This window comes from Colobus angolensis, unplaced genomic scaffold (assembly GCF_000951035.1).
Source record: "Colobus angolensis palliatus isolate OR3802 unplaced genomic scaffold, Cang.pa_1.0 Scaffold128, whole genome shotgun sequence".
In the NCBI taxonomy this organism is placed as follows: Eukaryota; Metazoa; Chordata; class Mammalia; order Primates; family Cercopithecidae; genus Colobus; species Colobus angolensis.
Genome location: NW_012114030.1, coordinates 1,825,923 through 1,848,924, shown reverse-complemented (window position 1 = coordinate 1,848,924; position 23,002 = coordinate 1,825,923). Strand labels below are relative to the sequence as shown.

The window sequence follows — 23,002 nt, the reverse complement described above, 5'->3', positions numbered from 1 at the left end:
GGGAAAGGCTGGAGAGGAGGCTAGGGGCGGACGCAGGGAGAAAAGAAGCAACGGGGTGTTTTTGCCGTTTGACATTTTAAAAAGAAGTGCAGATTCGCTTCCCAGAGCCGGGCTGGCAGCCTGCGCTATGGTTGGGAACCAACGTGGGGCGCGCTGGGGCAGGGGAGGCGGGCGGCCGCAGCGGGGGCGCGGGAGCGCAGGGCGAGCCTGGAAGAGCTCCGCCCCAAGGGGCGCGGCCACCCCGGAGGCGGGCGCACGGCTGCTTCTCATTCATTGTCTTGACAAGAGCATCCTCAGCGGGCGAGTCCCCGGCTCCTCCAGCTCCTTCCTCCTCTTCCTCCTCCTCCTCCACCTCCGGCTTTTGGGGGGTCACTGTCCTCTCTCTGCAGCAGGTGAGGCTGGGCCCATGAGGCGCGGGTGGGCCGGGGCGAGGGCCACCTGTGGGGCGGCGCGCTTGTGGGAGCTGCGGGTTGCGGGGGCGCGCGGCTGTCACCGCGACCCAGCCAGCGCCGGGGCCAGGGAGCGGGCGCAGCAGCCCGTGGGGGGACGCTGCCTGGAGTGGGGGCCGCCGGGGCCCCAGAGCACTCTGCGGAGGCGAGGGCGAGGGACCACCGCGGCCAAGATGGAGGTGGGCGGAAGGGGGTCAGCACAGTGTCGAGGGCCCGACTCCCCCCGGAATTAAGTCTCGGGGAGGGTGGGGACGGGGGCAGGGTGGGGTGAGTGGGGCAGCTGCCCTGGGCTTGGAGACAGGAAGGGGTTGAGAGCAAAACAAGAAAAGACCAAGTTCCCCTTTCCGTGGTTTCCGGGCCTGGTACCTGCGGCGGGGGAGGAGGCAGGGTGGGGCGATGGCTTCCTGTCCCCCACCTCTGGTCCGGGGCTCCTCTCTCTCCAGACCCTGGCTGCTCCTCAAGACTGGGGCTCTTCACGTACGCTCCTCACCGCTCTTTGGGCAGGCCGACCTAGCAGCCTCTTTGGGAGTCCTGGGGTGGCCGGGGGTGCTGGAGCCCCCAGTGAGTAGGCGAGGCTGAGGCTAGGGGCAGAGGCTCTGGGCACGGTACCCTCCCAGCGGCAGCACAGGCCCCTTCCCTGAGCAGGAGGGTGATGCGGTGGCACAAGGTCGTCCCTGGAGTTCCTTGCTCCCCAGCAGACACTGGGGGAAACCATCCTAGCTGGACATCAGAGCAGTTGGAGTGGCTTCTCCCTTCGTGTGTGCAGTTCACATGGGGGTGGAGATGGCTCTTAAAGGCACCTGCTTTTCTGAGCGAAGGCGAGAGGCAGAGGTATGGGGAGGAGAAGATACTGGGACCTGAGCCAGAGACCTGCTGGGAAAGCCATCCTGCCGCCTTACTCCCCTCAGGCAGCCCCCACGCCACTTCCTCCTGTGTCCAGCCCCACACCGGCAGGGGAAGGACGCCAGCCCCTGTCCCTGCCTTTAGGAAGGGCTGTGTGGGTGTGAGGGAGGTGGGCTCTGGACACTGTAACTAAGAGAGAACCCACTCTCAGAGCCATCTGGGCTGATGACGCCTGAGTCTGAACCATTAGGAAGGACGGGCTCTGCATCCATCAGCCAGTCAGTCAACAAACATGCAGTGGGGGCAACACCACGCCAGGCTCTGTTGCAGAGGCTGAGGGTACAGATTGAGAGTGTGACTCTGAGTGGCCTGGGGCCAGGGAGAAGGGGGCTTGCAGGTTAGATGGAAGGAGAGGCTGGGGAAGGTGAGCGGGCATAAGCCACAGAGGAAAGGATAGGGAGCCCCTGGAGATGATGCTGGGACCTCGAAAGCCAGACTGAGGGGTGTCCTGGGGGAGGTGAGGACCACTGGAAGATCAGAGTTGACCCAAAGGGAGAAATGCTCTTATCCTGTGTGCCCCTAGAATGAGCCGGCAGGTGGTCCGCTCCAGCAAGTTCCGCCACGTGTTTGGACAGCCGGCCAAGGCCGACCAGTGCTATGAAGATGTGCGCGTCTCACAGACCACCTGGGACAGTGGCTTCTGTGCTGTCAACCCTAAGTTTGTGGCCCTGATCTGTGAAGCCAGTGGGGGAGGGGCCTTCCTGGTGTTGCCCCTGGGCAAGGTGAGCCCCTGGGGCCCTGGGGGAAGCAGCTCCTCCACCCAACCCATGGCTCTGTCGAGGTCCTGATTAGGTGACTGTCACCAGGCCTTTCAGGGCCTGTGTTGCCATCTGGAAAACTGAGCTGGGCCCCATGAGCCTTACACTTCCTCCAGCTCCTCTGTGCTGTGGCTGTGTGGAAACTGACACTCAGAAGGAGCCAACACAAGATGGGTCACACCAGTGACCAGGACTACAGACAGTCCTGCAGGCCCATGACCAGCCCTTCTGAGCCTCAGCCTGGGGCTGGAAACAGAGAGGGCTGTGATGGGGTCTGGGGGACCCTGACTGCAGACAGTCTTGCAGACCCATGACCAGCCCTCCCCAGCCTCGGCCTAGGGCTTTCTCCCCATGGAAACACAGAGAGGGTTGGGATGGCGTCTGGGGGCCCTGGCAGCATTCTCAGGGTTGGGAGGGACTCTGGCTCTGGGCCTGTCTTAGGACCTAGCAACTCTGGCCCCCAGCTCGCAGGCAGGGATGATGCAAGAGGCACTCTCCCCAACCCCAGCCCTGCTCTCCCCTGGAGCCTGCTGCCCTCTCCGCTGGCGATCTGCTGCCCCACACCCCCAGCACACTCCTGTGCTCTTTGAGGGGTAAGACAGGAAGGGGAGATGGGCCCCAAGTTGTTACCTTAAAAGGGCCGATGGAAGCAAAGAGAAGAGGAAGTGGTTGTCGGGCTGAGAGATGGGCCCGCGCCCCGCACGGCTGTCACACAGGAAGCCCTGCTGAAGCAGCTGTCCCCGGAAGAAGCCATTTCCAAACCTCTGCTCCTGCCTGGGGCCAGTTATGACGGGCTCCCTGGCCCCTCTCCTTTTGGGAGGACCCACCCCTGCAGCCCCACCTCTCACACTCACTCTCTGGGGAGCTGCCCCTACCCCCCCTAGCCCTCATACACCTGTCCTGACTCCAGGGCCAGTTGTGCCCATGGAAGCCTCACTCGGGAAAGCTGGGGTGGGGTGCCAACTCTAAGGGCAGAGACAGACCGAGACAGAGACCGGCGGGAACTCCACCAGGGTTTCGCACGGGCCCCATCTTCTGCTATGCGTGGCCAGCCCTCCTGGGGTTTGCCCAGGCCATTTGGGGACTGGAACAAGAGAAGAACAACCCCCCACCCCAGGCCCTGGTCCAGCCCCCAGGGACCCCACAGCTTTCTTTCCTCTCTGGACCTCTCTGAAGGAGGTGTGGGGAGGTTGGATTGGGTTTGGGGGGCAAAAGCACCTCCATTCAAGGCCCTGCTGTGCCTTTAGACTGGACGTGTGGACAAGAATGCGCCCACGGTCTGTGGCCACACAGCCCCTGTGCTAGACATCGCCTGGTGCCCTCACAATGACAACGTCATTGCCAGTGGCTCCGAGGACTGCACAGTCATGGTGAGTGGTGGTGGGGACCCATGGGCTGGGAGAGGGGCTCTAGGATGGGATCTGACATTTGGAGTCCTGAAGACTCACGGGCCCCTTCTCTGCAGGTGTGGGAGATCCCGGATGGGGGCCTGATGCTGCCCCTGCGGGAGCCTGTCGTCACCCTGGAGGGCCACACCAAGCGTGTGGGCATTGTGGCCTGGCACCCCACAGCCCAGAACGTGCTGCTCAGTGCAGGTGCTGTGGGAGGAGGCGCCTGGGGGTGGCTGGTGGCCTGCAGTGGATGAGGGCAGGCGGCTCATGGCTTCTGACACTGTGGGGAATGTGCAGGTTGTGACAACGTGATCATGGTGTGGGACGTGGGCACTGGGGCAGCCATGCTGACGCTGGGCCCAGAGGTGCACCCAGACACGATCTACAGTGTGGACTGGAGCCGAGACGGAGGCCTCATTTGTACCTCCTGCCGCGACAAGCGCGTGCGCATCATTGAGCCCCGCAAATGCACTGTCGTAGCTGTGAGTTGCCATTCACCCTGACCCGTGACCCTACAGACTTTATCCTTATCCACCATCAACCAGGCCCTTGGATGCTACCCTCCCTTGCCTCCACGTGGGACTGGCCCCGTAGGGTGTGTATGGGTGCCTGACTTACTACCTCCCTTTCCTTGCAGGAGAAGGACCGTCCCCATGAGGGGACCCGGCCCGTGCGTGCGGTGTTCGTGTCAGAGGGGAAGATCCTGACCACGGGCTTCAGCCGCATGAGTGAGCGGCAGGTGGCGCTGTGGGACACAGTGAGTGCCGGGGCAGGAAGCCGAGGGCCCCCGGGCTGGGAACCAGAATGAAAGTTTCGTCCCTGCTCTGCTACTCACCTGGCAGGATGGCCATGGGCCTCAGTGTACCCAGGCATAAGATGGGTGTCCCCACTGGTTGGTCAGGAGGGCCCTCACACGTCACTGCCCAGGGAAGACCACCATCCCAGGGCCTGGGATGTTACCTCTCACCTGTGTCTACAGAAGCACCTGGAGGAGCCACTGTCCCTGCAGGAGCTGGACACCAGCAGCGGTGTCCTGCTGCCCTTCTTTGACCCTGACACCAACATCGTCTACCTCTGTGGCAAGGTGGCCTCATCAGACGGGGTGGGGGTGGGAGGTGGGCAGGATGGGTCTGGAGAGGGCCAGAGCAGTGGGCATCCGCTGGTATTGACCCTCCCTCCGCACCCGCCACCTACAGGGTGACAGCTCGATCCGGTACTTTGAGATCACTTCTGAGGCCCCGTTCCTGCACTATCTCTCCATGTTCAGTTCCAAGGAGTCCCAGCGGGGCATGGGCTACATGCCCAAACGTGGCCTGGAGGTGAACAAGTGTGAGATTGCCAGGTGACTGACTCCTGACCCTCACCGCAGCATGCTCCTTGGGCAGTCCCAAGCCCGCCCAACCAGGCTGTGGACCCTGCTTACCTTCCCCTTCCCACAGGTTCTACAAGCTGCACGAGCGGAGGTGTGAGCCCATTGCCATGACAGTGCCTCGAAAGGTGATGCTCCCCCGCCCCACCCTGGGCTTCAGGCTGGGCACCGACTTTGCAGTCTTGCAGGGGGGTGTCCTGGCATAGGCGCTTTCCTCACTAGCCCTGGCCTTGCCCACAGTCGGACCTGTTCCAGGAGGACCTGTACCCACCCACCGCAGGGCCCGACCCTGCCCTCACGGCTGAGGAGTGGCTGGGGGGTCGGGATGCTGGGCCCCTCCTCATCTCCCTCAAGGATGGCTACGTACCCCCAAAGAGCCGGGAGCTGAGGGTCAACCGGGGCCTGGACACCGGGCGCAGGAGGGCAGCACCAGAGGCCAGTGGCACTCCCAGCTCGGTGAGAGGGCCAGGGAGCCAGGGAATAAAACTGGGAGGGCGGGTGGGGCTGGCATTTGGGGCAGCTCCAACTCACAACATTGGGAATCTTTGCGGGGCTGGGAGTGGGTAATCCTGAGGCCTCAGAACACAGGTTTCAGATCGACAGGCCTGCAGGTCTCTAGGCAGCAACCAGCTGAGCGACTAAAGGGCCCAAGGCCAGGGCTGTAGGGATGGGGCTCAGCAGATGCTGGGGTAAGGGGAGCCAGGGAGGAGCTGGGCCTAATGCAGCACCGGGTCCTCAGGATGCTGTGTCCCGGCTGGAGGAGGAGATGCGGAAGCTCCAGGCCACGGTGCAGGAGCTCCAGAAGCGCTTGGACAGGCTGGAGGAGACAGTCCAGGCCAAGTAGAGCCCCGCAGGGCCTTCAGCAGGGTCAGCCATTCACACCCATCCACTCACTCCCCATTCCCAGTCACATGGCAGATAAAAAAAATCATAATAAAATGGCTTTATTTTCTGGTACCTCCCAGACTCTTGATGACTGGCTCCCTAGACGTGGGGTTTGCTGAACGGACCAGCCCTAGAGCTTCCCCTCCACCACGCTGAGGGGACTGACCCATGGCAGGGGATGTGGGATGCCCCCTGACTTACTATATCACGGGAACGGGGCCTTCATGGGTAGAAACCAGCCATGCTGATGCGGGCCAGGAGGCTGCTCTCAGTTTCCGAGCTCCTTCTCAGAGCTGACGTAGCTGAGCTATTTAAGGCCCTAGCTTAGGACCTCAATAATTCCCAAATTTACCGAAAATCTGCTTTTCCTAATCAACCAAACCATCAGGTTGCACGTGACTCTGCTGGCACTGTTGCTTGTGAGGAAATGAACCAACCATCACTTACAGAGTGGGCATCTTCTAAACTGCAGGTCCAAAGATAAAAATAACGAGGGAGGCCGGGCATAGGGACTCACGTCTATAATCCCAGCACTCTGGGAGGCTGAGGTGGGAGGATCCCTTGAGCTCAGGAGTTTGAGACCTACCTGAGCAACATGGCGAGATACTGTCTCTACAAAAAATAACATAAAAAATTAGCCAGGCATAGTGGTGCACACCTATAGTTCCAGCTACTCAGGAGGCTGAGGTGGGGGGATCCCTTGAGCCCAGGAGGTCGAGGCTGCAATGAGCCATCGCACCACTGCCCTGCAGCCTGGGTGACAGAGCAAGACACTGTCTCTAAAAAATATAAATAGGCCAGGTGCGGCAGCTCACGCCTGTAATCCCAGCACTTTAGGAGGCCGAGGCAGGCGAGGTCAGAAGTTCGAGACCAGCCTGGCCAACTTGGTGAAACCCCGTCTGTACTAAAGATACAAAAATTAGCTGGGCGTGGTGGCAGGCACCTGTAATCTCAGCTACTTGGGAGGTTGAGGCAAGAGAACTGCTTGAACCTGAGGCAAAGGTTGCAGTGGGCCAAGATCATGCCATTGCACTCCAGCCTGGGGGACAAGAGTGAGACTTAATCTCAAAAAATATACATATATATACACACACACACATATATATATATGTTTTAATATGTAAAACAAGGGAACTTTTTGTGAGGAAAAGACAGAACTAAAGCAACAGGCTGACCCTAGTTTACCAGAGAAGAAACCGAGGCTGAAAGTAGGAACGCAGCTCACTGAAGGGTGGAGCCCAAGTCACAGTCTCAGTCTCCCTACTTTTGAATTTAATTTTTTCTGAGATGGAGTTTCATTCTTGTAGCCCAAATGGAGTACAATGGCACAGTCCCAGCTCACTGCAACCTCTGCCTTCTGGGTTCAAGCCATTCTCGTGCCTCAGCCTCCCAAGTGGCTGGGATTACAGGCGTGAGCCACCACGTCTGGCTAACTTTTGTGTTTTCAGTAGAGGTGGGGTCCCACCATGTTGGCCAGACTGGTCTCAAACTCCTGGCCTCAAGTGATCTGCCTGCCTCAGCCTCCCAAAGTGCTGGGATTACAGGAGTGAGCCGTAATTACGGCCATGCCTGGCCCTATGTTTCCCCTTTTGAGTTCAGAGTCTTCCCCTGTGTAGTGAGTGCTTCTGCCTCTCTAGCCCTTCCTGTGGGTTCTGCCTAGGCCTGGCCTCTGTGAGGGACCTGGCAGGAACAGGTCTGTCATGCCTTGTGGGGAATGGGCGTGGGAATAGGTTTTGATGCCCAACTTAGCGGGTTATCCTGAGATGGGAGGACACAGGGCTATCTGGGATGGGCATCTTAGCCATAGTGGGGTTTGGTTCCTATCAAGCAGGGACCACCCATGGCCTCATTTCCAGGCCCCACCTCTTCAGTATGCCATAGAAAACTACCTGGGCAGTAGAGGTGTGGGAAGAAAACAAAGAAGAAAGCTGGGCGTGGTGGTTCATGCCTGTAATCCCAACACTTTGGGAGCCCGAGGTGGGCGGATCACCTGAGGTTGGGAGTTCAAGACCAACCTGACCAACATGGAGAAACCCCATCTCTATTAAAAATACAAAATTAGACAGGCGTGGTGGCGCATACCTGTAATCCCAGCTACTCGGGAGGCTGAGGCAGGAGAATCACTTGAACCCAGGAGGCGGAGGTTGCAGTGAGCCGAGATCATGCCATTGCACTCCAGCCTGGGCAACAAGAGCAAAATTCCGTCTCAAAAACAAACAAACACAAACAAAAGTTAGCTGGGCGTGGTGGCGTGCACCTGTAATCCCAGCTACTAGGGAGGCTGAGGTAGGAGAATCGCTTGAACCCGGGAGGCGGAAGTTGTAGTGAGCCAAGGTCACGCCACTGCACTCCAGCCTGGGCAACAGAGTAAGACTCCATCAAAAAAAAAAAAACAAAAACAAACAAACAAAAATGCAGGAGAACAGAGTGTGTGATGGCTGAAACTTGCAATTTCTCACTCTCAACAAGCCCTGGCCCCAACTGGGGCTCCCTCCCTAGGTCTCAGGGACCTCTGTTCAAAGTCCTAGCAACCTGGACCAGGCACGGTGGCTCCCGCCTATAATCCCAGCACTTTGGGAGACCAAGGCAGGCAGATCACTTGAGGCCAGGAGTTTGAGACTGGCCTGGCCAACATGGTGAAATCCTGTCTCTACTAAAAGTACAAAAATTAGCCGGGCATGGTGGCGCATGCTTGTAATCCCAGCTACTCAGGAGGCTGAAGCACAAGAATCTTTTGAACCTGGGAGGCAGAGGTTGCAATTAGCTGAGATGGTGCCACTGTACTGCAGCCTGGGCGACAGATGAAGGCCCTGTCTCAAACAAACAAACAAAAAACAATTAAAAAAAACAAGGTCCTAGCAACCCTACTAACCTGTGGTGAAGACTGATACCGGGGCATCACCTGTCCCAATTTTCTGACTCAGGTCAGCCTTATATTCCTGCTCTAATCTCACCCCATCCCTGTCCCACACCCACTATTCCGAAAACTTCCATGGTCCTCCGGGGGCAGCTGTAGACACATCAAGTCCAGGGCTATGGGGCCAATGGAACCTTCTCCAGCGGGTCTGAAAACATCAGCATTCCAGGTGTTGATGAGCCCCTACCTGGGCACCACTCCCTCTTGGGCCTGAGAAGGTCGGGGGAACCTGCAGGGAATATGTGGAATTCTATATGGTGCCTCTGATACTGCAGTGATGTCGGGGAGAGGGAGAGGTTTGTTCAACTGGTCAGGGCCCTGAAACCCGGATCACTTTCTCATCTCTGCATATTGAAGGCTGGCAAAGAGCAGGAACCCTGAGCTCTCTGGGAGTTGGGTGGCTGGTGGCAGTACAGACTCCCAGACGTCTACACAGAGTTAGAGAGAGAAGGCTTTCTCAGTAGACCCTGGAAGGGACTTTTACAGTAGAACTTTCATTTTACAAGCAGGGATAGAGGCCTAGATGGAGACACAGACGTGTCCAAGGCAAAACAATGGACGGAGGCAGGGCAGGGAGAGGCCAGGTCCTAGACTCGGCCTCAGCATCCCTCCCACACACACACCGACACAGAAGCTGGTCCAGATTTATAATTTAATGGCCGTGCAGATCCCAGTCCCTCATTTCTGTCGCTCACGTGCCCACTGCTCTGGGGTCAGGGTTTTCTGTTCAAAGGCATGGATGTGCGGGAGTTCTTCTGCTAGGCACGCGTTTACCAGCCTGGGGCGAGAGATGGGGTTAGGAAAAGGCAGGTGAGGATCGCACATCCCGAGACTAGGGTGACCCAAGAGACTGTGGGTGTCTCCAAGGTTGTAGTCCCCAGGCCGTGGGAACACGTACGTGGGGAGAGGGTCTACATCGAAATACTCGAAGCAGAGGTCACGAAGGCGGGATCCTCAAGGTCCCTGAGCCACACTGCGGGGGAATGCGGGAGTTAGGTTGCAGGGGTACGGGGAGTGGCTGGGGTTGTGGTGGAGGAGCTGAGACCGCGCTGGGCAAGGTGCTCCCAGGGCCTCACCTGTGTCTCTGAAGCAGCGGTTTCCCCTCGAACTTGGCCGACACCACCAGGACTCGGAAGCTACAGGCGCAACGGTTGAGGGTCGTGTCCTCCACCTCCTACCGAGCGGAAGAACATGAATGGTGCCGAACCTGCCTCCCGAGCTCTTTTCTCCCGTCCGGCGGCTCAACTCACCACATGCTCCGCCTCCAGGTCCCGCTGCAGCTTCTCCCGGAGGTATTCGGCGCTGAGTTCCATGCCGGTAGTCCAGCTGGGACGGCAGCCCAGCGGGAACACAACCCCTGCTCCGACGCTGGCCACGCTGCCTTGCAGCCTTACAGGAGCCACTTCCGCTGGGAAACTCACTTCCGCCCTTACTAAGGCGTACGTCAACGCAGCACTTCCGCCCTCAAGCAGCCGGGCTTTCCAACGGTCCGGGCTTTTCGCGCTTGCCATCTGTCAGCCAGTCAGAGTCTGAGGAAGGTGGGACTCGGGCGGAGCCAATACTGAATGGTAGGCACTCGCCGACAGGACAGCAGTCTGGCTTCCGCTGTCGGACTTCTACACCCGCCTCCAGATAGGAGAGGGGCACGTACCCGCGCTACGGCGGCCTCCACGCTGCCTCCGGATAGTCCCCGAGAGCTTGTTCCGAAGCAAGCACCCTGCAACCCTAGCGATCCACCCCTCCCCTGCACCCTAGGTCACGGCAATCAACCCCCTGCTGCGGTTCCCGAACCACAAGGCCCGATGGGTCCCGCGGGGGTCACGGGGAGGCCAGGGCGCTTCTTCGGCGTCTACCTGCTCTACTGCCTGAACCCCCGGTACCAGGGCCGCGTCTACGTGGGGTTCACTGTCAACCCTGCTCGTCGGGTCCAGCAGCACAATGGGGGCCGCAAGAAAGGCGGGGCCTGGCGGACCAGCGGGCGAGGGCCTTGGTGAGACAGGGAGGGCTTCTGTGCCGGGAGGAAAGCTTCCCGGACGAGGCGGACCCCACGAGGCACAGGCCTGATGAGAAAGATCGGCCGGGACAGTGACATGGGCGGGGCGTCCGGGGCGGGGACTGGGCCTGTTGCAGGGGAGGAGCGTGACGGGGAGGCGGTGCCCGGGGCATCTCCGCGGCGGAACTCAGGGAAGGAGCTAGCTGGGGCGGGGGCGGTGATCCAGGCTGCGTTCCAGCGTAGGGGTCTTGGTGGGCACGCTGGGGTCGGGTGGAGCGCAGGAGGGAGAGGAGGGGGGGACAGATGGGTACCCGGGCTGGAGGCAGGGCCTGAGGTGGTCAGGTGCAGGGGGCGTGCCTTCAGGTCGGGGCGGGGCTTGGGGCTCGGCTGAAGCCGGGAAGGAGGACCCCGCTCTTGGGTGGGATTGGAGGGGACCCGCGGCTAAGGCGCTGGGCTGCGACAGGGACACCCCCTTTCTCCTCCCCAGGGAGATGGTGCTCGTCGTGCACGGCTTCCCGTCCGCCGTGGCTGCCCTTCGGGTAAGGAAGGAGACCGGGCGGCAGCGGCCGGGTGAGGGCTTGGGGTCCGCCCCGTGACCGGAGCCGCCCTGACGCCCCTGTACCCCGCCCGCAGTTTGAGTGGGCCTGGCAGCATCCTCACGCCTCGCGCCGCCTGGCGCACGTGGGGCCTCGCCTGCGCGGAGAGACAGCCTTCGCGTTCCACCTGCGCGTGCTGGCGCACATGCTGCGCGCACCGCCCTGGGCGCGCCTCCCGCTCACGTTGCGCTGGCTGCGCCCGGACCTCCGCCAGGACCTCTGCCCGCCGTGCTGCATGGGCGCTGGCCTCCCCGGCCCCAGGGCGCCGCGCAGGTCCCTTTGATGACGCTGAGCCTGAGCCAGACCAGGGGGATCCAGGGGCTTGCTGCTCCCTGTGCGCCCAGACCATCCAGGTGAGGTCCCCCCCCAGGCACGGGCGGCTGTAGGGTCCAGACGACTTCGGATCCAGCTCTTTTTTGAGGGAAACCCACTGATATTCTTTGGCCACCCTATCCCCATCTCTAAGATGCAGATGCTATAGTACTTACGGCCATTCCTGAGCAAAGCAGGACCTGCTCAGGGCCTTCAACATTTCCCCTTTAATGAAAAGATTCTTCCCTAGGCCATCTCTCTTGATAACCTACCACCTTCTCAGTGAGGTCTTCTCTGGTTCCCGATTTATAATCGCAGCTCTGAGTAGTCGAGCATGGTGGCAAGCAGGAGACTAATCCCAGCTACTGGGAAGGCTGTGGTGGGAGGATTGCTTAAGCCCAGGAGTTCAAGGCTGCAGTAAGCTACGATCGCCCCGCTGCACTCCAGTGTGGTCGACAGAGCATGACCCTGTCTATCTCTCTCTTTTTTTTAGAGGGAGTCTTGCTCTGTTGCCCAGGCTGGAGTGCAGTGATCTCAGCTCACTGGAACCTCCGCCTCCCAGGTTCAAGCGATTCTCCTGTCTCAACTTCCCAAGTGTGCCACCACACGTGCCCAATTTTTGTGTTTTTAGTAGAGATGGGGTTTCACCATGTTGGCCAGGCTGGTCTAAAACTCCTGACCTCAAGTGATCTCTGCCTGCCTCAGCCTCCCAGAGTGCTGGGATTATAGGCGTGAGCCATCATGCCTGGACATGACCCTGTCTCTAAAACAATGTAATGAATTGCAGCTCATTCTTGTGCACTTTTCTGCTACCCCCTTTCCCTTAACACTGAATATTGTCTGGCATGCTACATGTTTTCTTGATCTCATTAGTCACTCCCACCCCAACTGCCATATTGCACTCTCAGAGGGCAGTACTTACCACTGCTGTAGAACAAAGTTCTACACAGAGTCGATGGCCCAGAAATTTTCTTTTTCTTTTTCTTTTTTTTTTGGGACGGAATCTCACTCTGTTTCTCAGGCTGGAATGTAATGGTGCGATCTTGGCTCACCGCAACCTCTGCCTCCCGGTTTCAAGCAATTCTCCTGCCTCAGCCTCCTGAGTAGCTGGGACTACAGGTGCCCGCCACCACGCCCAGCTAGTTTTTTGTATTTTTTTTTCTTTTTTTTTTGGGACGGAATCTCACTCTGTTTCTCAGGCTGGAATGTAATGGTGCGATCTTGGCTCACCGCAACCTCTGCCTCCCGGTTTCAAGCAATTCTCCTGCCTCAGCCTCCGGAGTAGCTGGGATTACAGGCACCTGCCACCGCGCCTGGATAATTTTTGTATTTTTAGTAGAGATGGAGTTTCAACCATGCTGGCCAGGCTGGTCTCAAACTCCTGACGTCAGGTGATCCTGTCCACCTAAGCCTCCCAAAATGCTGGTATTACAGGCATGAGCCACTGTGCCCAGCCTAAATATTTAATAAAATAATGGATGATGGGTGCCTTCTACTGAGCTCCTGGTAATTGCCAGTGAGTAGAGGACTTGCCCTGTGGAGATTCAGTGACCTGCCAGGGTTGTTGAGCTGTGAGGAAGTTCAGGTCTGGCTGCAGTGGTGAGGCTGTGACTCAATCAGTCACTGCTGATGTTCACAGGGCATTCACCAGCTTAGTCCCAGGGGCAAGGATTTTAACTCTGCACCTCAGTTTCTTCATTCGTAAGATGCAAATAAGAGTTATTGCTGCCTCACGGAATGGAGCTGTGTGATGCCGGGAACAGTGCCTGTTGCACAGGGGGCTTGCCGCCAGCTCCCTCTCCCTGCTTGTCTCTTACCTGCTGGCTGCCTGGGACAGGATGAAGAGGGGCCCTTGTGTTGCCCCAACCCTGGCTGCTGGCTAAGGGCCCACGTGATCTGCCTGGCAGAGGAGTTCCTTCGGGAAGAACCAGGGCAGCTTCTGCCCCTAGAGGGCCAATGCCCTAGGTGAGTGCAGTCCCCCAGCCCCAGCCCGGTCCAGCTCTGGGAAGAGGGTGCCCAGTTGTGCAATCCAGGCCCAGGCAGCTGAGTCCTCATCTCAGCATCCAGGGCCGATACTGGAGGGGGCTTGTGGCATCTGACTCTGTATCTCCTACCTGCCCCTCTCCTTGGTAGCTGTGAGAAGTCACTGCTTTGGGGGGACCTGATCTGGCTGTGCCAGATGGACACTGAGAAAGAAGTAGAAGACTCAGAATTCGAAGAGGTGAGTGGGCTTTGGTGGCGGGCTCCCTACCCTGCTGTCTGCCCTGGTCTGCCTGTGACCAACCTTCTTGCCTCTGCAGGCACAGTGGACAGCACTGCTGGAGACCTGATCCTCAGTGTCCCTACCCACCTCCTACCTCTTTTCTGTGCCACCTGCCGCGGATCCGGCGGGTTTTTACTTGAGTACAATAAAGTCTGAGTCAAGGGTGCCTTATGGTGGATGCCGAGGGTGGGGGCAGAGCTAGCAGCCCAAGGTCCTGCCAGTCACGGGGCTTCCTCAGGGGCACAGAGGAGGCAGGAGGGGCCCCTGGCACTAGCATGTGAACAGCTTCTACTCTGCCTGGAAACCCCATGCCTCAGCTTTCCGCCACTTGCCTCTGAGCTCATGCAATTCTTGAGAGCCTGGGAGACTTACCTTGGAATTGAATGCAAATAGGACAAAGACCACGGAGGATGGGAGGACGCCCTCCTTCCATGGGGCCCTGTGGCTTCCAGTCTCTTGTCTGTGGAGCCTCTAATCTCTTGTCTGTGGAGCCTCCTTCAAACCCAGGGAAAGAAAAGCACTTGCCAGGGTTGTTGTTGTTCTAGGATCTTCTATTGATGCTCTGTGAAGTTGCCTGGGAGCCATGAAGCTGGGGTTGGCTCCCAGGACAATGGGACTCCAGTGTCCTTGTCCTTTCTTGTTCTTTCTTTTTTTTTGTCACCCAGACTAGAGTGCAATGGCGCAGTCTTGGCTCACTGCAACCTCTGCCTCCCGAGTTCAAGCAATTCTCCTGCCTCAGTCTCCCAGGTAGCTGGGACTACAGTAATGTGCCACCATGCCTGGCTAATTTTTGTATTTTTAGTAGAGACGGGGATTCACTGTGTTGGCCAGGCTGGTCTGGAACTCCTGACCTCATAGTCTGTCTGCCTCGGCCTCCCAGAGTGCTGGGATTACAGGCATGAATCACTACACCTGGTCTTTTTTTTTTTTTTTTTTTTGAGGCGGAGTCTTGCTCTGTCCCCTGGACTGGAGTGCAGTGGCATGATCTTGGCTCACCGAAACCTCCGCCTCCTGGGTTCAAGCGATTCTCTTGCCTCAGCCTCCCAAGTAGCTAGGATTACAGGTGCCCGCCATCATGCCCAGCTAATTTTTGTATTTTTAGTAGAGACAGGGTTTTACCATGTTGGCCAGCCTGGTCTTGAACTGCTGACCTCATGTGATCCTGCCACATCAGCCTCCCAAAGTACTGGGATTACAGGTGTGAGCCACCACGCTCAGCCTCTTTCTTGTTCTATATGTCCATGCTCTGCTCCACTTCTGCGCCTTCACTTTGCCCATACACATCACTCCAGACTGGCCTTGTGGTCAGAGCCTAGAATGCCTGGGCTGCTGGGGGCCTATGGACTGCACTGGGCCAGAACCCCTGCCGCCTTCAAGACTGGCCTGTAGCCAGCAGGTAGGTGACTTTTCCCAGGCCTGCCTATCCCACCTTTCCCTTCCATTCACTCCCCTCCCTTGCCTGGGTCAATTAGAGAAAGCTTGTCAGCCAGGACTGTAATCTCAGCACTTTGGGAGGCCGAGGCAGGCGTATCATCTGAGCTTAGGAGTTTGAGACCAGCCTGGCCAACATGGCGAAACCCCGTCTCTACTGAAAAAGGAAAAATTAGCCGGGTGTAGTGGCGCACACCTGTAATCCCAGCTACTTGGGAGGCTGAGACAGGAGAATCACTTGAACCCAGGAGGTGGAGGTTACAGTGAACCGAGATCATGCCACTGCACTGCAGCCTGGGCGAGAGAGCGAGACTCCGTCTCACAAAAAAAAAAAAAAAGAAAGCTTGTCTATTGGTCTGCCCTGCAGGGTGGAGTTCAGAGGGAGGGTCAGGAGCCTGGTGACAGCTCAAAAACAAAACAAAAAAAACCCAAATACCAATGTTGGCCGCTTTTGCCTTTCATTCTTATGTTTTCTACACACTAAACTCACATCTTGGGTTTGTAGATCACTCCAAGCTTGGCTGGAGCTGGGGTGCTAAGGAGAGTAGTGGAGAAGCTTCCCCACCCTCAACCCCACCCCTTCCTTCCTGGAGTTGAGTCAAGTCCCAGCCCTGACTCTAGATCCCTCCCACATTGGACCTTCAAAACCCTGAGGGCAGAGAGCAGCCCTGCACTCCCTACACTGCATCCACACTCAGCCCCTGCAGGAAAGGAGAGCACAGGCCAGGTTCCCAAGAGCTCAGGTGAGTGACTCAGTGGAATGGCTCAGGGCCCCCTCACCCTGCTCAGCTTGTGGCTCCAACATTCCAGAAGCTCAGGCCTCTGTCATCCCTGCCCTTTCCCATGGATATCCCATTTCAATTAGACAACCCAGTCTGGCCAGAATCCCCCTCCATTCCTGCTTTTCCTTTGTAGATTTTTGAGACGAGGTGTTGCTCTGTCACCCAGTCTGGAGTGTAGTGGGATCCTGGCCCACTGCAGCCTCAAATTCCTAGGCTAAGGCAGTCCTGCCACCTCAGCCTCCTGAGTAGCTGGGCTTACAAGAGCAAGCCACCACACCCGGCTAATTTTGAAAAATGTTTCTGTAGAGGAGAGGGGTTGCTTTGTTGTCCAGGTTGGTCTCAAACTCCGGGGCTCAAGGGATCCTTTCCCGTTGGCCTCCCAAGGCTCTGGGATTACAGGCGGAAGTCATCCTGCCTGCGCCCCTCCTTTTGCTGAGTCATCAGAGTGTTCATTCCCACACCAGGCTCTGGCACCCAGTACCAGCTTGGTTGCTCAATGGGCCGTGTTTGTTCTGGAGCCCAGATGGACCATGGCCGGCCTGGGAGGTTACCACATGTGAGGGGCCTGAGGGGCTCAAGGAGGGGAGCACTGGGAAGAGGAGCCCACTGCATGGAGGCTGGGGGTCACAGCAGGAAATGGTGAGACAGAGGGCACTGGCTGGTAGGGAGACAGCACAGGCAGGCCCTGGAGCTTCCTCAGTGCAGCTGGACTCTTCCTGGAGACCTTCACACACCCGCGCCGCGAGGGTGCTTTCACCGGTCTGCACTATGCCCCAGGCCTTGGGATTTTGAACAGCTCTGCAGGTGAATGAAAGGTGTGGCCACGCTGGGGAACCACCACACTAGAGGCTGACATGGTTTCAGTCCCAGACCCACCACTGACTGGCTTTGTGAGCACGGGCAAGTTGTTCAGCCTCCCTAGGCCTCAGTGACATCCCTAAAAGCAAAATCTCTGCCAAGGGGCAGCCGGGCGCTGGCTCACACCTGTAATCCCAGCACTTTGGGAGGCCAAGGCAGATGAATCACTTGAGGCCAGGAGTTTGAGACCAGCCTGGCCAACATGGTGAAACCCCGTCTCTACTTAAAAAAAAAAAAAGCTGAGTGTGGTTGTACATGTTTGTAATCCTAGCTACTTGGGAGGCCAAGGTGGGAGGATTGCTTGAACCCAAGAGGCACAGTTTGCAGTGAGCTGAGAATGTGCCACTGCACTCCAGCTTGGGTGACAGAGTGAGGCTCTATCTGAGGGAAAAAAAAAAAAAGAATTCCGCACACGGTGCTGTTGTGATGGTGTTAAGGGAATGGGCTTCGCTCTGGCCCCTGACGCAGGAACATGGAGCTGATCCAGGACTCCTGTCGCTCGCCACTGGAGTACGTGAAGGGGGTCCCGCTCATCAAGTACTTTGCAGAGGCACTGGGACCCCTGCAGAGCTTCCGGGCCCGGCCCGATGACCTGCTCATCAGCACCTACCCCAAGTCCGGTAGGTGAGGAGGGCCACCCACCCTCTCCCAGGCGGCAGTCCCCACCTTGGCCAGCAAGGTTGTGCCCTCAGCCTGCTCACCTCCCATCTCCCTCCCTCTCCAGGCACCACCTGGGTGAGCCAGATACTGGACATGATTTACCAGGGCGGCGACCTGGAGAAGTGTAACCGGGCTCCCATCTACATACGGGTGCCCTTCCTTGAGGACAATGATCCAGGGGAACTGTCAGGTGCATGGCTGGGTCCTGGGTGCAGGGGGAGGGGAGGAAGACAGGGCTGGGACTTCAGCTCACCAGATCTTCCCTGACCCACTGCTCAGGGCTAGAGGCTCTGAAAAACACACCGGCCCCACGGCTCATCAAGTCACACCTGCCCCTGGCTCTGCTCCCCCAGACTCTGTTGGATCAGAAGGTCAAGGTGAGGCCTGGCACAATGGTTCACACCTGTCATCCCAGTTTGAGGCTGAGGTGGGAGGATCCCTTGAAGGCAAGAGATAGAGACCAGCCTGGGCAACATTGCTGTAGAGATGACATCCCGTCTCTACAAAAAAAATTAAAAACCTGGTGTGGTGGCACAGACTGTTCCCACTTAGGAGGCTCCGCGGGGAGGATTGTTTATGCAAATTGGAGGCTGCAATGAGCCTGATGCTGCTGCTGCACTCTAGCCTGGGCAACACAGCAAAACCATCTCTACAAAAAAAAAAAGTTCCTGCTGAGTGGCAAGGAAAGCCAGGAAGGGGAACTCAGGCGCCCTCCCAGCCATGTTCCTGTTCTTCTGGAAGGGCCTCCTCACTTCTGTGAGGCTCATTACCACATCTTTTTTTTTTCTTCTTTTTTTGAGACAGAGTCTTGCTCTATCACCTTGGCTGCAGTGCAGTGGCGTGATCTCGGCTCACTGCAACCTCAGCCTCCTGGGTTCAAGCGATTCTCCTGCTTTAGCTTCCCAAGGAGCTAGGATTACAGGCACCTGCCACCACGCCCAGCTAATTTTGTATTTTTAGTAGAGATGGGTTTTTGCCATGTTGGTCAGGCTGGTCTTGAACTCCTGACCTCAGGTGATCTGGCCACCTTGGCCTCCCAAAGTGCCGGGATTACAGGCGTGAGCCACTGCGCCCGGCCTTCATCACATCTTGAGAGAGGACACTGTCTGTCTCTTGCTCTGATGAAGGTCCGATGCCAAGATAGTGAGTCTCTACAGTGTACACTTAAGAAAGGCAGTGTGTGGGTCCTCACAGGTCAGCAGAGGAGCGGGCTAGTGGGGACCGGGCATGCCTTGCTCCAGATCGGAGTGTGACAGCATTGATGCAGATTATATTAGTATAGAATATGGTCTCAGGGACCAGGCAGAACTTTGGCTTCTGAGCAGGGTTCAGATCCCAGCTTGGCCCTACCAGTGTGATGAGATCTCAAGCAAGTCAGCCTCTAAGCCTCAGGTTCCTCCTTTGCCAATCCAAGAGGTGAGCTGGTCTGGGGCGAGCTGTGTGGTGATGGCACTGGGGCTGGGTCCTCTGCCCCTGCAGGTGGTCTATGTTGCCCGAAACCCAAAGGATGTGGCGGTCTCCTACTACCATTTCCACCGTATGGAAAAGACGCACCCTGACCCTGGGACCTGGGACAGCTTCCTGGAGAAATTCATGGCCGGAGAAGGTGGGTTTGACGGGAGGAAGGAGGGTGTGGAGCCTAGAGGTGGTGGCTACAACGCACAGCAACCCTGTGTCGCTGCCCCCTGCCCGTTTCTCCAGTGTCCTATGGGTCCTGGTACCAGCATGTGCAGGAGTGGTGGGAGCTGAGCCACACCCACCCTGTTCTCTACCTCTTCTATGAAGACATGAAGGAGGTGAGACCACCTGCGATGCTTCCCCTCATGGGACACCTGGGGGCAGGCACCTCACAGGGACCCGCCAAGGCCGCCCAGCCCTGTTCCTGGGCGGCTCCCACAGCAGGCCCGGATTCCCCATCCTCCTCCCTGGCCCAGGCCTCCCCGCTGCAGCCCCACCTGGCAGCGGGTCCCACACAGCTCTCATCTCCCGCACCTGAGTCAGCTGCAGAGGGGCCACGGATTAGATACTTAGATACTATTGATTATCCCCACCAAAGGGTGTGCCACCCAGGGCCACAATCACGGAGGAAGACCATCCCGGTCCTCACCCATAGGAGCCAAGCCCAGCTCATGATGGGATCACAGGGCAGAGAGCAATTCATTTTGCCCCAGGGACCGGGGCCCCGGGGATCAAGGCTCTTTGGGGTTTCTCGGGGAAGTGGCCAGATCCCCTCTGAGGTTAGAGAGGGGACTTGTTTTGTTTTGCTCCACTGAGGAGCCTCTGCTCCTCAGAACCCCAAAAGGGAGATTCGGAAGATCCTGGAGTTTGTGGGGCGCTCCCTGCCAGAGGAGACCGTGGACCTCATGGTTCAACACACGTCATTCAGGGAGATGAAGAAGAACCCTATGGCCAACTACACCACCGTCCCCCAGGAGTTCATGGACCACAATATCTCCCCCTTCATGAGGAAAGGTGGGTGCCGGCCAGCACGTGGGTTTGGGGCCGGTGGGAGCAGTGGCTGGAGCCTCCCCATAGGCACTCGGGGCCTCCCTTTGGGCGGGACTCCAGCTTTGCTCCCTCCCTCCCTTCTTCCCCCAGGCATGGCTGGGGACTGGAAAACCACCTTCACTGTGGCACAGAACGAGCGCTTCGATGTGGACTATGCGGAGAAGATGGCAGGCTGCAGCCTCAGCTTCCGCTCTGAGCTGTGAGAGGGGCTCCCGGGGTCACTGCAGACGGAGTGTGCGAATCAAGCCTGACTAAGCGGCTCAAGAATAAAGTATGATTTTTGAGTCAGGCACAGTGGCTCACGTCTGCAATCCAAGCGATTTGGGAGGCTGAGCTGGGAGGATCGCAATAGGCCACACATTTGAGACCAGCCTGGTAAAATAGTGAGACCTCATCTCTACAAAGATGTAATGTAATTAGCCACATGTGCTGGCACTTACCTGTAGTCCCAGCTACTTGGGAAGCAGAGGCTGGAGGATCATTTCAGCCCAGGAGGTTGTGGATACCGTGAGTTACGATTATGCCCATACACTACAACCTGGATGACAAGCAAGACCCTCCCTCCAAAGAAAATAAATTTCAATTAAAATAAAATACGATTTGTGTTCATGTAGAGCCTGTATTGGAAAGGAAGAGAAACTCTGAGCTGAAAGAGTGAATGCCCAGTGGGGCCAGATATGGTCACTTCTCCCCCAGCCTCCAGCTCCCTAGGTCACCATATCTGGGGAGGGGAGAGGGATTTGGAGAAGTAAAACCCAGGAGATGTGTGGAGAGGGGATGTCTGTTTAATCCCAGCATATCCTCTGCTGTCCTGCCCCAGGATGGTGGAGGACATCGAGTCCACCGGGCGGCATCACTTTTTCTTTTTTTTTTCCTTTTCTTTGTTTTTTTGAGACGGAGTCTCTCTCTGTCGCCCAGGCTGGAGTGCAGTGGCTGGATCTCAGCTCACTGCAAGCTCCGCCTCCCGGGTTTATGCCATTTTCCTGCCTCAGCCTCCCAAGTAGCCGGGACTACAGGTGCCCGCCACCTCACCCGGCTAGTTTTTTTGTATTTTTTAGTAGAGATGAGGTTTCACCATGTTAGCCAGGATGGTCTCGATCTCCTGACCTTGTGATCCGCCTGTCTCAGCCTCCCAAAGTGCTGGGATTACAGGCTTGAGCCACCACGCCCGGCCGGCGTCACTTTTTCTTGGGCTCCTTGGAAGCCACCAGGTACCTCTGGGCCACACTGAGGTGAAGGGAGTAGCCTTCTGCATAGGAGGTGTCTTCAAACAGGATAGAGTAGTTATCCTGGGGCTGTGGGGCAGGGGGACAGGAGGGGCTGAGAGCAGCCCTGGGGCTGTTGTCACTCACTTGTTGGTGGCATGGCTGTAACTGACCACCTCGGCCAGGATCCACTGCTCGTCCCCATCCACGGCCTTCACCCGGGCAGCCACCTTGTCTCCAGGTCTCTGGTCATGTAGTCCCAAGGCGGGGATGGCCCCACAGAGGGGTGGGGGCCTGTGAGCAGAACAAAGGGTCAGTCCCAGCCCCTGGGCACCAGTCCCTCCCTCGCAGCTGCTGCCCTCACTTGTCACTGGACTTCCCGATCCACAGGGGCAGGGTCATGGCCGACTGCTGCAGCAGGGTCATCAGCACCCCTCTGCGCATGGTCTTCCGGGGTGGCTCCGAGTCATTGTAGAGACCTGCGATCTTGGCCGCTGCGGGAAGGAAGGGAGGCCTGAGGCCCCAGGGACAGGTGCTGGCCCTGACCCCCCAGCATGCTGCACTGAGCTGTTGAAGGAACCCCTGGGAGCCCCCAGCCCCTGAGTGAACCTGAGGGTCCAGCAGGACTGTGATCCGATCGGCCAGGTGGCCTACAGGGGCTGCTGTGCTCAACTACAGATGGGTGAGACGGCAGCACAGCAGGCACCCAAGGGAAGAAACGGGGCAGGGGGGACAAAGCCGGTTCTGAGGTACTGGTGAGGTTCTCTTCTTGATGTCGGTGCTGACACAGAAATGTGTTTCGTTAGTGAAAAGTTCCTAAAATTCGAAGGGTCCCGCGGGAATTGGGGTAAGGCCGGGCACTTCTTCAGCGTCCAGCTGCTCTACTGCCTGAATCCCTGGTACCCGGGCCCTGTCTATGTGGCGTTCACTGTCAACCCCTGTTCGTCGGGTCCAGCAGCACAATGGGGGCCACAAAAAAGGTGGAGCTTGGGGGACCAGTGGGCGAGGTCCCTGATAAGAGGGGAAGGGTCTCCGTGTCCGGAGGAAGGCTTCCTGGAGGAAGTGGAACCGGGGGGCACAAGCCTGATGAGAGGGACCCGCCAGGCCTGTGACATGGGCGGGGCGTCCAGGGCGAGGACTGAGCCAGTCGCAGGGGAGGAGCATAACGGGGAGGCTGTGCCCTGAGAATCTCGGCGGTGGAAATCCGGGGAGAAGCTGTCTAAGGCAAGGGTGATGATCCAGGCTGGGGTCCAGCGCAGGGGTCTTGATGGGCACGCTGGAGTCGGGTGGAGCGCAGGAGGGAGAGGAGCGGGAACAGGTGGGTACCTGGGCTGGAGGCGGGGCCTGAGATGGGCAGGTGCAGGGGGCGTGCCTTCAGGAGTTGCAGGGCCTGGGGCTCAGCTGAAGCCGGGAGTGAGGACCCCGTTCTCGGGTGGGATAGGAGGGAACCCGCGGCGAGGGCGCTGGGCTACGCCCGCAGTGGGGTGCGGCGGGGCTCACAGGACATCGCTGTTCTCCTCCCCAGGGAGATTGTGCTCGTCGTGCACCGCTTCCCGTCTGCCGTGGCCGCCCTTCGGGTAAGGAAGGAGACCGGGCGGCGGCGTGTGGCCCGGATTTGGGGTCCGACCCCTGCCTGGAGCCGCCCTGACCACCCCGTACCCCACCGCGGTTGGAGTGGGCCTGGCACCCCCGCCCTGGGCGCGCCTCCCGGTCCCGCTGCTC

General features: G+C 58.3%; 5 protein-coding genes across 7 annotated transcripts in view; 3 read left to right on the top strand and 2 right to left on the bottom strand.

The window, feature by feature from the left end:
• The first annotated feature begins 78 nt into the window (after positions 1-78).
• Positions 79-5,827, top strand: CORO1A (coronin, actin binding protein, 1A). Of its 2 annotated transcripts, XM_011933503.1 has the most exons (12): positions 79-392; positions 893-1,010; positions 1,876-2,074; positions 3,358-3,480; positions 3,576-3,705; positions 3,799-3,983; positions 4,139-4,258; positions 4,481-4,585; positions 4,698-4,843; positions 4,941-4,998; positions 5,111-5,326; positions 5,610-5,827. In XM_011933503.1, exons 3-12 carry the CDS (start codon positions 1,877-1,879, stop codon positions 5,712-5,714), a joined length of 1,386 nt encoding a protein of 461 aa, XP_011788893.1. In that variant the 5' UTR covers positions 79-392; positions 893-1,010; position 1,876; the 3' UTR covers positions 5,715-5,827. The 2 variants fall into 2 exon arrangements, with proteins under 2 accessions (XP_011788893.1, XP_011788891.1); XM_011933501.1 differs by lacking the exon at positions 893-1,010.
• Positions 5,828-9,307: 3,480 nt separating this feature from the next.
• On the bottom strand, positions 9,308-10,975 carry BOLA2B (bolA family member 2B). Its single transcript, XM_011933504.1, has 3 exons — positions 9,923-10,975; positions 9,749-9,846; positions 9,308-9,450 (listed from the first exon to the last, which is right to left on the bottom strand). Exons 1-3 carry the CDS (start codon positions 10,181-10,183, stop codon positions 9,351-9,353), a joined length of 459 nt encoding a protein of 152 aa, XP_011788894.1. The 5' UTR covers positions 10,184-10,975; the 3' UTR covers positions 9,308-9,350.
• SLX1A (SLX1 structure-specific endonuclease subunit homolog A (S. cerevisiae)) lies at positions 10,045-13,997 on the top strand. The gene is given in 8 exon segments (XM_011933505.1): positions 10,045-10,662; positions 11,153-11,204; positions 11,299-11,504; positions 11,506-11,614; positions 13,411-13,538; positions 13,707-13,717; positions 13,720-13,794; positions 13,874-13,997. Coding segments are annotated over 7 exon segments (975 nt in total). The 5' UTR covers positions 10,045-10,237; the 3' UTR covers positions 13,764-13,794; positions 13,874-13,997.
• A 1,919-nt stretch (positions 13,998-15,916) lies between these two features.
• On the top strand, positions 15,917-20,684 carry LOC105505631 (sulfotransferase 1A3). Of its 2 annotated transcripts, XM_011933507.1 has the most exons (8): positions 15,917-16,010; positions 17,376-17,527; positions 17,632-17,757; positions 17,847-17,944; positions 19,047-19,173; positions 19,269-19,363; positions 19,859-20,039; positions 20,166-20,684. In XM_011933507.1, exons 2-8 carry the CDS (start codon positions 17,380-17,382, stop codon positions 20,276-20,278), a joined length of 888 nt encoding a protein of 295 aa, XP_011788897.1. In that variant the 5' UTR covers positions 15,917-16,010; positions 17,376-17,379; the 3' UTR covers positions 20,279-20,684. The 2 variants fall into 2 exon arrangements, with proteins under 2 accessions (XP_011788897.1, XP_011788896.1); XM_011933506.1 differs by having other exon boundaries at positions 19,269-20,358.
• Positions 20,685-21,253: 569 nt separating this feature from the next.
• Positions 21,254-23,002, bottom strand: part of LOC105505632 (SAGA-associated factor 29 homolog) — a 116,505-nt gene continuing 114,756 nt past the window's right edge. The window contains exon 11 of the mRNA XM_011933508.1: positions 21,254-21,370. Coding sequence (XP_011788898.1) covers positions 21,254-21,370 — 117 coding nt within the window. The remainder of the gene's footprint in view (positions 21,371-23,002) is intronic.

What these genes read in the sequence shown, in the direction of transcription:
- BOLA2B (XM_011933504.1), bottom strand. Translation starts at nt 10,183, where the DNA reads ATGGCAAGCGCGAAAAGCCCGGACCGTTGGAAAGCCCGGCTGCTTGAG. An exon ending in ACCTGGAGGCGGAGCATGTG is followed by an intron (nt 9,847 to 9,922) that starts GTGAGTTGAGCC and finishes TCCGCTCGGTAG; the next exon opens with GAGGTGGAGGACACGACCCT. An exon ending in CCGCTGCTTCAGAGACACAG is followed by an intron (nt 9,451 to 9,748) that starts GTGAGGCCCTGG and finishes CTCTCGCCCCAG; the next exon opens with GCTGGTAAACGCGTGCCTAG.
- CORO1A (XM_011933501.1), top strand. Translation starts at nt 1,877, where the DNA reads ATGAGCCGGCAGGTGGTCCGCTCCAGCAAGTTCCGCCACGTGTTTGGA. An exon ending in AACAAGTGTGAGATTGCCAG is followed by an intron (nt 4,844 to 4,940) that starts GTGACTGACTCC and finishes CCCTTCCCACAG; the next exon opens with GTTCTACAAGCTGCACGAGC. An exon ending in CCAGTGGCACTCCCAGCTCG is followed by an intron (nt 5,327 to 5,609) that starts GTGAGAGGGCCA and finishes CCGGGTCCTCAG; the next exon opens with GATGCTGTGTCCCGGCTGGA.
- LOC105505631 (XM_011933506.1), top strand. Translation starts at nt 17,380, where the DNA reads ATGGAGCTGATCCAGGACTCCTGTCGCTCGCCACTGGAGTACGTGAAG. An exon ending in CAGCACCTACCCCAAGTCCG is followed by an intron (nt 17,528 to 17,631) that starts GTAGGTGAGGAG and finishes CTCCCTCTCCAG; the next exon opens with GCACCACCTGGGTGAGCCAG. An exon ending in GAAATTCATGGCCGGAGAAG is followed by an intron (nt 19,174 to 19,268) that starts GTGGGTTTGACG and finishes CCGTTTCTCCAG; the next exon opens with TGTCCTATGGGTCCTGGTAC.